The 15,667-nt window shown below is 45.0% G+C and overlaps 3 protein-coding genes across 3 annotated transcripts; 1 reads left to right on the top strand and 2 right to left on the bottom strand.

The window, feature by feature from the left end:
- Positions 1–79: 79 nt before the first annotated feature.
- Positions 80–7,078, top strand: V865_006292 (uncharacterized protein; the record flags this gene model as incomplete). Its single annotated transcript, XM_066230051.1, has 8 exons — positions 80–167; positions 241–1,730; positions 1,790–3,039; positions 3,093–3,178; positions 3,240–5,677; positions 5,767–6,467; positions 6,555–6,898; positions 6,981–7,078. 8 exons carry the CDS (start codon positions 80–82, stop codon positions 7,076–7,078), a joined length of 6,495 nt encoding a protein of 2,164 aa, XP_066086148.1.
- A 2,820-nt stretch (positions 7,079–9,898) lies between these two features.
- Positions 9,899–12,448, bottom strand: V865_006291 (uncharacterized protein; the record flags this gene model as incomplete). The annotated part of the gene is made up of 3 exons (XM_066230050.1): positions 9,899–11,070; positions 11,140–11,436; positions 11,503–12,448. 3 exons carry the CDS (start codon positions 12,446–12,448, stop codon positions 9,899–9,901), a joined length of 2,415 nt encoding a protein of 804 aa, XP_066086147.1.
- A 640-nt stretch (positions 12,449–13,088) lies between these two features.
- Positions 13,089–15,641, bottom strand: V865_006290 (NADPH-dependent diflavin oxidoreductase 1; the record flags this gene model as incomplete). Its single annotated transcript, XM_066230049.1, has 9 exons — positions 13,089–13,236; positions 13,323–13,533; positions 13,609–13,755; positions 13,814–13,922; positions 13,979–14,128; positions 14,247–14,422; positions 14,513–14,646; positions 14,760–15,158; positions 15,241–15,641. 9 exons carry the CDS (start codon positions 15,639–15,641, stop codon positions 13,089–13,091), a joined length of 1,875 nt encoding a protein of 624 aa, XP_066086146.1.
- Positions 15,642–15,667: the final 26 nt, after the last annotated feature.

The following is a 15,667-nucleotide window of genomic DNA, read 5'->3' as shown; positions in this document are numbered from 1 at the left end:
TCGGATTCTTCGATCATTCTCCATTATCTCTTCTTTTCTTTTCTTTCTTCTTTTCTCGTAAAATCGTCAATCAGCCATCATGTCAGGAAACAAGAGAGGTGCAGCTGGTGGGAGGGATCTGTCAGAGTTCAACTATGGTAACATGAGTAGCCTGGTGGTGAATCAGGGTGAGTAGCTTGTTTCCGGAGGTGGCGAGGTGAAGTTTGACATTTCACCGCTGATGTTCCTGTCTGTTGATAGATCGATCTGTACTTCGATCTGACGAACCCACTGGTGTCGCCGAGTCACTCGTTGGACGAATCAACCCCAAGGAGATGGGATCGAGAGTAGTGAGGGAAGCACCAAAAGACCTGGAGAAGAAAAAGGCCAAATCGAAGTTAACATCTGCAGAGGAAGTTGAAAAATCCATACGTCGTGCGCAGGAGAAATCAACTGCTCGATTCGGTGCGGCGGACGTATTAGAGAGTGTAGCTCAGATGGAAGGTCTAAGGTATAAACCTCGTACGGCTGAGACTCGAGAAGTGTACGAATTACTGTTGGGTTTAACACATAAGATCTTGGGTGATCAAACTCAAGAAGTCGTTAGATCGGCTGCGGATACGGTACTGGAAAATCTCAAGGATGAAGATCTGAAAGAATTTGATAAGAAGAAAGAAGTTGAATCTGTCTTGGGACAATTATCTGAGAATACATGGAGTCAATTGGTGAATCTCAGTAAGAAAGTAACGGATTACGGTGAAGAGGAAGAAGGTGGACAACAGACTGATGATAGACAACAAGCGGTCGATCAAGAAGGTGTAGCAGTTTTGTTCGAAGATGACGATGAAGATGATGAGGATGAAGGATACGAAGTGAAAGGACGTGATTCAGAAGATGAAGATGAAGATGACGAGGAGGATGAAGAGGAGGGATCGGATGATGAAGAAGGTGGTGAACCGATGGATGAAGATGATGCTCTGGTCTTAGGGAAAGAGACAAAAGCAGCTAAATCGAAATCCGATAAGGTCTCACCTCACGAAGTAGATGCTTTCTGGCTACAACGTCTCATCTCAACCTCTTATCCCGATCCTGTCCAATCATCCGATTTCACTTCGAAAGCTTTAGAATACCTTGGATCGGAAATGGAACTTCGTGATCTCGAAAACTCCCTCGCTGAGATGTTCGGTTATGAAAATTTCGATTTGGTCGCTACCCTCACCAAGAACCGGGAAGTCATAGTATGGTGTACAAAACTTGCTAGAAGTAGTGATGATGAGAAACATGACGTCGAAGTCGCCATGCGTGAAAAGGGTGTAGGGTATATCTTGAGAGAATTGAGAGGTGGAAAGAAAGCTGAAACAGCAACTGGAGTATTAGAACAAGTTCCCACTGTACCTACGAAAGCTACTCTTGCTCCCGGCTCTGTAGCTCAACCTCGACGTGTGATTGATATCGATTCGCTCATCTTCACCGAAGGTGCTCATCTCATGTCTAGAAAGAAGGTCAAGCTTCCCGAGGGATCATTCAAGAGACAGATGAAGGGATATGAGGAGATTCACGTACCAGAACCCAAGAAGAGGGAGATACAGGAAGGAGAGTTGGTTTCGATCGATAAAATGCCTCATTGGACTCACCCTGTATGGGCCAGTGTGAACACCACTCGACTCAACACTATTCAGAGTAAAGTATTCCCTATAGCTTTCGGTACCAATGAACCGATGTTGATTTGTGCGCCTACTGGTGCTGGTAAGGTGAGTAATGCGGATCTTCTTCTCATGCCTTTCAGAGTCGGGCTGATACTGTTGAATAGACCAACTGTGCTGCTCTCACCATGCTACGATGTATCGAACAATTCCGAGATCCTGAGACTGGTTACATCGATCGAGATTCGTTCAAGATCATCTACGTTTCCCCCATGAAAGCCTTGGTGCAAGAGCAAGTCTCAGCATTCAACAAACGATTCTCAGCGCTTGATATCCGGGTGGCCGAGCTGACTGGTGATAGTCAATTGACCAAACAACAAATCTCAGAAACCCAAATCATCGTCACTACTCCCGAGAAATGGGATGTCATCACTCGTAAATCGACTGATACATCTTATACCAACCTGGTCCGACTTATCATCGTCGATGAGATCCATTTACTACATGATGATCGAGGACCAGTTCTCGAATCGATCTTATCTCGTACGATCAGAAAGATGGATCAGACGCATGACGATGTTCGAGTAGTCGGTCTATCAGCCACTTTACCGAACTACAAAGATGTTGCTGCCTTCCTTCGAGTCGATCCCAAAAAAGGATTGTTCTTCTTCGATGCCGCCTACAGACCTGTAGGGTTGAAACAGCAATTCATCGGTGTGACGGAGAAGAAAGCCATCAAGAGATTCCAAGTGATGAACGAAGTCTGTTATGAGAAATGTCTCAACTACGCTGGTAAATCCCAAACTTTAGTTTTCGTACATTCAAGAAAAGAAACTGCCAAAACTGCCAAGTTCCTCAAAGAAGCCGCTATGGAGAAAGAAACTCTCACTCAATTCATTAATCCTGAGGGATCATCTAGAGAAGTTTTATTGGCTGAAGCTGCCCAGTGTAAGAATCCTGATCTGAAGGAATTATTACCTTTTGGATTCGGTATACATCATGCGGGTATGTCAAGAGAAGATAGATTGGTAGTAGAAGAACTATTCGCTGCTGGACATATTCAAGTTCTGTGCTGTACCGCTACATTAGCTTGGGGTGTCAACTTACCTGCTCACACGGTCATCATCAAGGGAACTCAGATATATAATCCAGAAAAGGGTAAATGGTGTGAACTGTCTCCTCAAGATGTTCTACAAATGCTTGGAAGAGCTGGTAGACCTCAGTTCGATACTTTCGGTGAAGGTATCATCATCACGAACCACGGTGAATTGCAATATTACACGAGTTTGATGAATCAGCAATTACCCATTGAAAGTCAGTTCGTAGCCAAGATGGTTGATAACCTCAATGCGGAGATTGTATTAGGTACGGTCAGAAATAGAGATGAAGGTGTTCAGTGGTTGGGTTACACATATCTGTGAGCTGAACTGTTACTACTTGTTGGCAACTAAAGCTAATCGTTCTGCCCAGGTACGTTCGAATGCTCGGTTCTCCCGCTCTTTACAATGTCGGAGCAGACTACATGGAAGGCGATGCAGCGTTGGTACAAAAACGAGGTGAGCAGCTTTTATCGAACCTGATTCCATCAGCATTTCATCAGCTGACTTGTCGTGACAGCCGACTTGATTCACTCCGCTGCTGTACTCCTCGAAAAGGGTGGTTTGATCAAATACGACAGAACCACCGGTGTCTTCCACAGCACAGATCTTGGTCGAATCGCCTCTCACTACTATGTCGCATACACATCGATGTCAGTTTACAACAAACACCTCAAACCTAATCTCACAGCCATCGATCTGTTCCGAGTATTTGCCTTATCTAACGAGTTCAAGCTTATCCCCGTACGACAAGAAGAGAAACTTGAACTTGCCAAACTCATTGAACGTGTTCCTATTCCCGTCAAAGAAGGTGTCGATGAACCAGTAGCCAAAATTAATGTCCTCTTACAAGCTTACATCTCTCAGCTCAAATTGGGCGGATTCGACATCGTCACTGATATGGTGTTCATTCAACAATCTGCTGGACGTATCATTCGAGCAATGTTTGAAATTTGTCTCAAGAAAGGTTGGTCAGCGCCTATGCGAGCTGCTTTAGATCTATGTAAAATGGTGGAACGACGAATGTGGAAATCCATGTCACCGCTCCGACAATTCCCTCGAATCCGACAGGAGATCATCACCAAAGCTGAACGAAAGGAATTCCCCTGGCACAGATATTTCGATCTTGACGCTGCTGAATTAGGTGAACTTTTAGGTTTACCCAAATCAGGTCAATTCATCGAATCTCTCGTTCACAAGTTCCCTCGATTGGATCTTCAAGCTCATGTGTTACCTTTGACTCGATCGCTGCTCAAGATCAATGTCACTATCACACCTGATTTCGTATGGGATCATGATATCCATGGATCAACCCAGGCGTTCTGGATCATAGTTGAAGATGTTGATGGTGAACGGATCTTGTTCCATGATCAGTTTGTTCTCAGAGAAAGATTCGCTCAAGATGAACATTACGTTACGATCACCGTACCGATCTCTGAACCAGTCCCACCCAACTATTACCTCTCGGTCATTTCTGATAGATGGCTTCAATCGGAAACTCGACTTCCCATCTCCTTCCAGCATCTAATTCGACCTGAACCTTTCCCCGCTCATACCGCTCTTCTCGACCTCCAGCCTCTCCCCGTCTCCGCCTTGCACAACAAAGCCTTCGAAAGCTTATACTCTTTCGATCACTTCAACAAGATCCAAACCCAGGTATTCCAAGCTTTGTTCACCACTGATGATAACGTCTTCATTGGTGCACCAACGGGGTCAGGTAAAACTATCTGTGCGGAATTCGCTTTACTTCGATTATGGACTAAGCGTGATCCACCTAGAGCAGTGTGTATCGAGCCGTATCAGGAGATGGTGGATATGCGAGTTGCAGAATGGTCCGAGAAGTTCTCAGCGTTGGAGAAAGAAGTCGTAGCCTTGACTGGAGAATCGACCGCTGATCTGGCTTTATTGCGAAAGGCAGACATAGTAGTCTGTACCCCATCGCAATGGGACTTGTTATCTCGACGATGGAAGACTCGAAAGGATGTGCAGAATATTGGATTACTCATTGCCGATGAACTCCAATTGATCGGTGGTGATGTTGGATCGACATATGAAGTGATAGTTTCTCGAACTCGATATGTCTCGCAACAAACTGGTATACCTACTCGAATCGTCGCTTGTAGTGTCTCCTTATCGAATGCTAGGGATCTAGGAGATTGGATCGGAGCTAGTTCCCAAACGATATTCAACTTTTCTCCTTCGGCCCGACCGTTACCTTTGGAAGTACATATCCAGTCATTCAACGTACCTCATTTCCCATCATTAATGCTTGCCATGGCCAAACCTGCTTACCTAGCCATGGTCGAACACTCCAAGAACAAGCCTACGATATGCTTTGTCTCATCCAGAAAACAATGTAAATTGACTGCGAACGATATCATGACCTACTGTCTTGCCGACGAAGACGAAACTAGATTCCTCAATGTTGAACAGAGCGATCTGGAGCCTCACTTGGAACGATTAGATGATAAGGATCTGGCGGAAACGCTGAAATATGGTATAGGATATTATCACGAGGCGTTGAGTAAGATCGATAAGAGGATCGTCACGGCGTTGTTTGAGGAAGGTGCTATCAAGGTTCTGGTCGCTTCTAAAGATACCGCATGGTCATTACCCGTTACATCCTACATGGTGATCGTCATGGGAGTTCAATCGTTCGACGGACAAGAACATCGATATGTCGATTACGCCATTGCCGATGTTCTCCAGATGCTCGGTCGAGCATGTAGACCTTCTATCGACAGTTCGTCAAAATGTATCCTGATGATGCAGCAGACCCGAAAAGATTTCTTCAAGAAATTCTTAGAAGAAGCTCTGCCGGTCGAATCTTCCCTTCCCAGCTATCTCCACGATCACTTCAATGCTGAGATTGTCGCCAAGACAATTGAGAATAAGCAGGATGCGGTCGATTGGTGTACTTGGACTTGGTTCTATAGAAGGTTGATGCAGAATCCTGGGGTGAGTGATCTGCGCTGGCCCGACTGACTGTCCACTGCTCGAAACGGTAGTATAATCTGGATATATGCTGATGTGTTTGTCTTCTTCAGTTCTACAATCTTCAAGGTACAACGCCAACTCACGTTGCAGACTACTTGTCCGAATTGGTGGAAACCACACTCAACGACCTGGTCGCCTCCGACTGTATCATCATCCAAGATGAGATGGACACTCTACCCAACAATCTGGGTATGATCGCATCGTTCTACTACATCTCTTACGTCACTGTTGAAACCTTCTCCGCATCCATCAAGGAAACTACCAAACTCAAGGGATTGTTGGAGATCGTTTCTTCCGCTCATGAATTCGAGAGTATCCCGATTAGGCATCATGAAGATGTCTTACTCCAGAGGATATACGATAGGGTACCAGTCAAAGTCGCCAAGGCAGATTACAATTCGCCATACTTCAAAACCTACCTCTTACTTCAAGCTCACTTCAGTCGAATGACCTTACCACCTGATTTGGTTATAGATCAAGCTACAATTTTAGGTAAAGTCACTGGATTATTGAGTGCCTGTGTAGATGTGATGTCTTCGAAGAGTTACCTGAACTGCCTCGGTGCGATGGACCTGTCGCAAATGTGTGTTCAAGCTATCTGGGATAGGGATTCACCTCTGAAACAAGTCCCATACTTCAATCAAGATGTTTTGACAAGGTTCAAGCAAAAAGGTTTGGACTCGGTATACGATATTATGGAATTGGAGGATGATGAGAGGAATGACCTGTTGAGAATGAACGATAGGCAACTGTGAGTGGACCTTCACGTTTCCGGCGTATCTTCTGAAACCGATCTTAGATGGGGGTTATTGCTAATGTCATGTTTTCGATTTAACAGCGCAAGAGTAGCCAAATTCGTTAACTCATACCCTAACATCGAAGTATCATACTCTATTGAAGACTCCGATTCACTCACTTCCAGCGATTCGATCGTACTTAACGTGACGCTAGACAGAGAGGCAGACGAAGATGAAGATGAAAGTGGACAGATTGCCGATGCGCCCTTGTTCCCACATAAGAAGATGGTCTCGTGGTGGATCGTACTTGGTGATGATAAGACGAAACAACTTTATGCGATCAAGAAAGTAACGGTGAAGAGTAAACTCAATACGAAATTGGAGTTCACGCTCGGTCAGGGTGAATGGGATCTGAAATTGTATTTGATCTGCGATTCTTATAGTGGTAAGTTTCTATACTCTTGTTTGTCTTTTGTTGGTAACAATATGCTGATGATTGATTGGGGTTGGTGTTTGTGAATACATAGGCGCAGATCAAGATTTCGATTTGGAAACCCTCAAAGTGGCGGAAGGTGAGGATTCGTCAGAGGAGGAAGATTCAGATGAGGAGATGGATCAAGATTAAAATTGCGAGTAAGATTAGACGTAAATGTTGAAAGTCTACATTAAAATAGAAGGGAAATTCCGGGAAGAGCCTAAATAGTGTATCTGTTACAATATGCATATTCTCCATTGATCGATATTGTATTGCATATTCCTCGAAATCGAATTCATCGATCTGTTCTACATAAGGGAAATTGATATTTTCCATATGTTACAGAGGATGAAACAACCTATCCATTTCTGGATCAACTGAACGCCTAAAATATAGTCAATTTCTTCATGCGGATCGGTCCTTCCGAAATCGTGCTGAGACCGTAAATTACCGACGACGATCCATCCAGAAGGCTTTTGCACACTTGACACGGCTCTAGTCAAAATTTCTTCTTTTTCCACATCATCAAGCCAGCCGTCACACGCTTTCAAAGCCCTGTGAGTTTCTGGAGGAAACTCTTCCCATGTTCTAACTTCAGTTTTTGATATTTCCGCTGTCCGGATGACACTCGGCGAATCTATTAACAACTTTTCTAACATTTGTTTGGCATCTTCTTTGATGATTTCTCCGATCCTCTCGAATTCACTTTTGGAAGAATTGACTTCTAAGTCTGTTTGCCACTTATTGAAATTGTTCAGATTTCTTTCTACCCCTTTTCGTATGTCTTCATTCAACCTTCGAAAAGCTTAGGAATCTGAGGACCAGTTATGGATGTAGAGATGATTTCTCCGGATTCGTCCTCCATGGCATTTATGATCCCTTGCCTCTCCTCGGATCTATCACCGCTGTAGGAGTGGAACGTACGGACCCAAGTGTCCATATCGCGGACGAGGTGGTAAATTGGCATCACATCGAAAACATTATACAACACTACCTTATCTTCTTCTTCTTCTTCACTGTACCTGGAAACAGGATGGTTGGATATACTGTCCTTGACATCGAAGCAGGACGTGACAATTACTACAGAAAATTATGGTACAGATCCTTTACTACGTCGATTATGGTTAAAGATGATTGGACTATTGAATCTGAAACAAAAAGAATAATGCGGACGAGGATTTCGAAATAATGGTCACCTGGCATCATACTATACCCCACGTCTTATACATTCCGTAGATCACCAATAAGCACGCATGGCATACATTCCCAGCGTTCTCTCTTCCTTTGTTTGACAACCTTCAGAAATATAGCTCAAGATACAGCACCCTGCTCTTCGGTTCTACAGCTAGCTCCAAGACACGCTATGAATGGTAGGAGGTAATCCGTGGAAATGAGGACGAATATTATCGAGCAAACTTCGTCCCGTGAGGAGTACTGTACGCGGCAACGTCCTTTCACTGTGACTATCTACAGTATGCTTGTAAAACCTATAGTGACAAGGAGTAGTACAGGGTGAGAGGTCGGAATCATCTCGACATACAGGGTGACGTACAGTTCTTGCCGCACTAGACCTAAATTCTGCCTTCCTTTCTTCGATCCCTATTGAAATAAGATGATTCTGCTCAATCTTTCTGTTGACATATACTGTAGAAGAGTCTAGACCCGGGCTGCAGTATTCACTTTTCCTCTATGGGTGTGCCACCCCAAAATTCTAACTTGTGTCCAAAGAACCTGCAGTTCATGATTCACACAAGCTTGATGTAGTACATCAAAATAGCATTGGGGTGGGAATGGTTGGGAAACCACCCGTGGCGGAATGAAGTAGGTCACGGTATGTATAGTGAAGAGATGTGACACATCTCCGTCATCCGGGTCAAAGTGGCAATACCAGTCATCGAGGCCAATGAAGGGAAGGGTATCACGGGAGGAAAGCTATCATCTTTCTTCGCTAGAGTGCTCTGTACAGGAGAAATGAATCCACGTTAAGACTTCAGGTGAGATCAACGAGCTTTACTAACTATCTGTGCGAGTGTGCTTTGCTCGGTCGGTCAATCGTCCCCGTCCGCCACCTTGGTTGGGATTGTTCTCTGCTTATAATCCACAAGTGAAGCTTCGAGTTCCTGTAAGGTATCATCAATCCTCTTTTCAAAATCGGATGCTATGTTTTCTAACTTGAATTGAACGTTCATCTGTATGGTCAGTCAATCTTGGACGACCGACGGTTACGATCGATTGATATGATGGGTAATGGACTGAAACCCCCTCTGCGGTGGATTTCTCCGGTTGAGGGTGTCCTTCCTCAGAACACCAGAATGATACAATGAGTGTCGGATTGGTGTGTCGCGATGTTAGTTCTTCTACGAACATCCCTTGCTGTCTTCAGTAAGCAAAGTAACTTTCCCGTAGGTCCGTAGGTAAACAGTATGATATGATAAATTTAAGAGAATTGTTTCCCACTAGCGTCAGAACAGGAAAGTCCATAGTACAGTGTTTTCATATATGTATCAGGGATGACTGTCTTCTCTTCGGTTTCAGGGCTGCAAAACCTATTACGAAGGATAAGAAGAAAGAAGTGGGAAGGCCAAGAGACATCCTTTGTACGCTCAAACGAAGACAGAGACCAGTGAAGCAGGCAACGAAATGAGATACAGTACATGGTAGTGAATTTACCTTTGGAATCCCTTTGATGGGCATTTCAGCACCGAGTCGAGATCTTCCCCAACAACACTATATTATACTATGCTATGCATGACAGTTGCGTAAGATGGTTGACATTCGAGATTCTCTGAATAGAAGGATTGATAATGAGTGATACAAAGTGGGGTGTACATGATGGGTAAAATTGAGTAATACACGTTTGACAGATTGAACCTATTCAAGAAAAAAAGCAAAAAGCAAAACCAAAACACCTCACCAACGCAACGATAAGTCCAATGGTAGAGTCAGGTGATACACAACCAAGCGTCTACTCTAAAAAGGATCTTCATCCTCTCCCAACACGCCCATACTGATCACCTCACCTTCAGGATCAATCACCGTTGTCGTATTAGCCGCACCCTGTTCGACATATCCCTCAACCAGTTGGAATATATCAGAATGGGATTTACTTCTCGCTCTTGTACTGGGTGTTCCTCCGTTGGACCCGTTGGACATCGACATCGATCCCATCGTACTTTTCAATTTCCTTCTTATGGATGGTGTAGGCGAAGTGGGGTTGGACGGTATACCGGTAGAATGCGCTGGGGAGACATGTAAAGATGAAGAATAAGTAATACCCCTCCTTCGTCTTCTCCTATTCTCATCTGACGTAGTTGGCGTAGTCAGAGGTATAGATGATGGAGTGGGCATGGGTACATTGGTGATTGATCTTCGTAATCGAGGTAAAGTGTGGGGTGCAGGTGCAGAGAATGTAGGGAAAGGTATACCGCTTAATTCCAATGCAGACGAGGACGAAGAAGGATCATCCATGGAAGGTAAGGGAGTCCGATTATTCGGAGTAGGGGTGATAGATTCTGATGATTCTCTAGAAAATTCACCTTGTTCACCTTGTCGTGAAGGTAACGAATCAATATCGACTGTAGGCCCATTGGTCTCACCCGAAGAGAATTCCCCAACATCCAATTTCAGAGCACTCTGTTTTGGAGTTTTTACTCTACTCAATCTATTATAATCTTCTACGGCATCTAATTCACTTTGCAGTACCTCGGTTTGATTGGGTGGTAGACCGACATTGAGTTCTTCGCCACCTTTAGCTACAACTCTCGGTGAAGAGTTCATCTCATCCGAAACTTCTTTACCCAATTTACTCTCGTGTCTTCCTTCCTGTTCCTCTATCGCAGGTAGAGTTTGACAAACCCATTTACCGACGTTGTTGATTGCTGCTGTGGTGGCGGGCAAGAAGGAAAACATTTGGAACACATGTACCATATCTTCGTACAGTTCGTGAGTGACATTTACACCGGCCAAAGTAGCTTTATGTGCCAGGAGGGTGATTTCGTCTCGAAGGACTTCGGAATCGCCAGATTGGATAAGCATAGGTGGTAAGCCTTGAAAATCGCCAAAGAGAGGTGAAGCGTATGGGTGGGTTAGGTAGGTGGATATTCCTTTCGGACCGAGATAACATCCTACGGGGTTGAGGTGGTCTACGAAAGCACAGATATCAGTCTTCTAGACCCAGAGATAACACACGAAAAGAAAGCCGTTTGACCCACCATCAGCCTCGGGTCGAGGAACCACATCCGTAGCAGCATTCTCATCCCAACTCCCACAACTCATCGTGAGATCCACCCATGGACTCATCAGGACCAGTCCGGCTGGAAGCTTGTACCCTTCGTCTCTTAGGTACATGCACAGAGCGAGCGACAAGCCCCCTCCAGCCGAGTCTCCAGCTATGATGATGTTTTCGGGTGGTATCGACAATGGAGGAGCGAGAAGACGAAGGTAGCCGTGGAGCACATCATGTAGGGGTAGAGGGAAGACATGCTCGGGTGCGAGGCGGTATGTGATTGCTGTAAGATTACAAACATTAGTCACACAGATAAGACTGAAGAGATAGTTGGTTCGGGTAGACTCACCAAATACCCTAGCGTTACAGCTCTTACTCACACCGATAGTGATCAACCTGTGCGTCGCAGCGTTCCCCACGTAATATGCTCCACCATGAACATAGTAAATCACCCTCTCAGCTACTTTATCCGAATCAGAATCCGTCGTAGGTGTGTTATTGCTACTCGTTGAATCACTTCGATTCGTCTTGATGGGAGATATTGGTGGACTGGTGGTGGCAGTGGTAGTGGAAAAGGGTCTGATAGTAGGAGTTGAAGAAGATGTAGAGGAAGAGGTAGAATATGATTTTTCATTCATCAATATTTGATTTGATAAATAACTTGATCTTCCATTCCTTCTAGAATTACTACCGTTTTTCCTTCTATTCCTCTGTCTTCTCTGAGCTTTTAGTGTTTTCCATACATCCGTCCCTACCACCCATTCACCCGATAATTCCCTCTGTCCATCTTCCTTCAGATCAAACTCCCTCAAAAAACCTCTAGCAATCTCATCACCTTTTCTCAAAGGTACTTTGAATGTAATTGGTGTGACGACGGCGTCTCCAGGGAGTGGGACGAGATATTGTAAAGAGATGAATCGTCTAATGAGGACTATATCTGCGAGAGAAGAATGATCCGCAATGTTTCGCATAAAAGAAGTTATAAATGTCATTCTGTATCCCCATGATTTCCTTTTGGGTCCGAATAAGAAATGACTGAGAAGGTTGAAGTAGACATGTAATCCCTTGGTCAAGATGAACCGGACGAATAACCACCATGTCGGTAATGTCCATAGTAAAGGGCTGGAAGAGGTTGCAGGAGGTAATCTCTGAGTGAGCGATGGGTCAACTCTCGACGAAGGTGGGAGTGGTGATGGAGAACGGAGAGGATGAGCGGTGGTGTAGTTTTGTAGTAGATGCTTGACTGGCAATGGTTGGGCACTGTTACCAGTGGTAGGTATCTGTGCGGTTGACATGTTGTCCGAGTACTATATGGTCGATGATGGTGTGGTTGAGAGGGCCACCATTGATGTAGTCTTCACCAGATGGGCTTACGTGTGTCGTCCTTCACTCGCTCTAGGTTATATTTGCGTACACCGCTGGGCTGTGTCGATCAAATGGCGATGCAACAGATACACTACACGCAGATACACAGAGGATCTTGTCCTTGTCTTGTCCTTGTCTTGACCGAGCTGATGATGGGTGATGAGGATAGAATTGAGATTGACCAGTCGCGTGTCTTGTATTTTAGCGTTTGGTGTTCCAAGTGTTCTTCTGCACAATGTGGGGCATGGAGGGGGCACCTGGAAGGGTCTCACAATGACGTTGTCTGGTCTCAGTTGCTTGAAGTCAATATTGATGTGATGTGATGATGGCGGCCAGTGAAGAGATGTTGTGCCGTGAGATGATGTGCGTGTAAACAAGACATTCCTACTGGACTCGACATAATTTCTGTTTTCGGCCCGATGACAAAAGCGACGACATAAACGACGAGCTCACACGTGATGATGGGATTGATGGTCGCAGACGTAACAGCTGATAGAGTAAATGCATACAACACAGACCATCAAGAATCATATGAATATCTATTCGATACATGGGGTTCATGCACCACAATCACCAACTCTCCTCACCACCTCTTTTCTCCTCAAACATCCTCTCCACATATTCCTTGGCTTCCTCTTCAGTAAAGTCACCCGCACCTTCTTTACTTATACACCATGCCAACGCTTCTCTTACTTCCCTGGGCATCGCATTGGATGAGCTAATCATTTATACCACACACGATGTCAATGCTCAGCGTGCTCATTCCGACAACAACCTATAGTCATTGCTGTTCGTGCAACTCACCCAGATATATACACATGTCCACCTTTATCGACCAACCACTCTTGGACTTCCTCTTTATTCTCCTTGATCAGATGCTGCACGTACACCTTCTCCTCTTGGTCTCTACTAGCAGCAATCTGGATGTTCACACCCATCTCACCGTACTTCTTCCATTCATCCGAGAAGTAGAAATCGGCGTATTCAGATCGACATCCGAAGTACAGTGCAGTATCTAAGGTTGAGGTGATCATTCAGATAATTAGTCGTTCAATCGCAATATCAAATGCTATGAAGAACATCGACTCACTCTCAATTGCACCTTGTTTGACTCTAGTCTCGACTAAAGCTCTCATAGGAGCTACTCCCGTCCCTGGACCTACCAGTATGACGGGCGTATCAGGATTAGGAGGTAAGAAGAGCGTAGGAGGTGAGATGTGTATCGGTAACTTGATTCCTACGCAAATTACCATATTAGAGGAATGTAATGTGACCAGGACGAGAGATTTACTCACCAACAGTCAACTGATCAAGCCATTGCGAACATAATCCCCTTCGTGGTACTTTCAAATTGGTCTTATATTCCACCAATGCGACCAGCAATTGGACATTTCCAGGATGTGCCTATTGGGTGAGACTATCAGCCGCTGATGTCGCTTCAGATGTAGGATGACACATACATCCCAAGAGCTAGCTATGGAAAATTGTCTTCGTCTGAGCGGTGGTAGGATTTCCAGTATGTGAGAAAGGGGTATTTTGGAATTTCGGAAGTCCGCCAAGGTCTCCACGATAGTTCGGGATGGTCTAGTCGCGTACGTATGTATTTCGTCCTGTTGATATGTGCAGTAGATGAGCAATCGGCAAGTCAGTCAAGGCGAACACTTGTCGCTGCTGCATCGAGAATGAAGGATAAGTGGGCAAAAGTGACTTCGTCGGAGCACGACTTACAGGATCATCAATGAACTCATCCAGCCTCTCCTGTTCCCTCTCATCAGGTGACAACCTCCGTAGCCACTCGAAGAAGCTTTTCCGGGGAGAACAGCGGAGATCGAGATGATTTGTCAATAATGAACGCAGAGTGGTTGGTTTATCGGATGGTGGGAGATGCTGAGGTAAAGGTTGTTCTGTGATCCATCGACCGACGTTAGAATAGTCACATTACATCTACAGAGTGTCGTTCACAAAGGTCATTTATATATAGTGCATGCACTCACCTTCCAGAAGTGCTTCCACTTGTAACGGTATATCCGCCTGAGATTCCAGATCCATCATTTCCAAAAATGTATTAACGTCCTCTTGGTTCGATTGAGGTTGGAGTGAACATATCGATCCGGGTAGATATGGTTTCCTGTAGTTTAAAGCAGATCAGTCGACCAAATCGTTCATACGCGAGATAGATGAGGGAAAAGATTCGAAAGTCTTGGAGTCATATCTATAAGTCTGAACTCGGATGTCACTCACACATCCTCATCCTCAAACTCCAACTCGATCTCCCTCACATCCTGCCACCAATCCTCCTTAGTGACTCTTTTATTCTTCCTCAAAGTCGCCCATACCCAATCATCAGGCTTGATCACTCCATTGCTCTCATGATGGAGTGCATCTTCCACTCTCGTAGGTGCTTCAGAAGCACTATGACCGTTGGGTATTGATGAGATCGATAATCCTTCCAAAGGTATATCCAACCCATCTTCCTTCTGTTTCCGTTTCGAGGTCGACGAACTTGCAATGGGCGTCAAGGAATATATGGGCAGCGGTAGATCTGTTGACGATATTGGAGAGTAGTCTGGAGATACAGGAAGGTAAGGTAAGAAAGTATCTAGGGTCTGTTTTAGCCAAGGTATGAGAGCGTCTTCTATGCTAATGATCATACCAACCCCAATTCACATGTTAACTATTACTCTTGTCCAGTATAAGATGAGGTAGATTGAAGTAGACTAACCCGTTTGGACTCCTCTCATCACCCCATCCATACTCTGCCAATTTGTTTGCTCCGAGCCCTTCCATCCTCCTAGCCAATATCTTTCCAGCATAACAGAACCTCTCATATGAACTATCCCCTAAACCAAACAACGTAAAATGCACATCTTCCAATATATCTTCAGGCAAATTCGACCGCAGTAGCGCCTTCCACAGACTCGTCATCGCCGGTGGAGGGTCACCACGTCCGTGAGTGGAAGTGATAAGGATCAAGAGCGGGACATGTATGAGGGATGATATAGGGAAAGTATCCATCGATTGGACAGTGATTTTCCGACCTGCTGCTCTAAACGATCGGGAAACTCGCTCGGCTACATCTTGGGCGTTGCCTGTTTCGGATGCGTAGAGTATCAGAGGGATCATGGGGGGTGTGGTCGGCGCGTAGGACG

The sequence above is a fragment of the Kwoniella europaea genome, chromosome 1 (genome assembly GCF_036810445.1).
Source record: "Kwoniella europaea PYCC6329 chromosome 1, complete sequence".
Lineage (NCBI taxonomy): Eukaryota > Fungi > Basidiomycota > Tremellomycetes > Tremellales > Cryptococcaceae > Kwoniella > Kwoniella europaea.
Note: the sequence above shows the minus strand (reverse complement) of the source record. Positions and strands in the feature narration are given on the sequence as shown.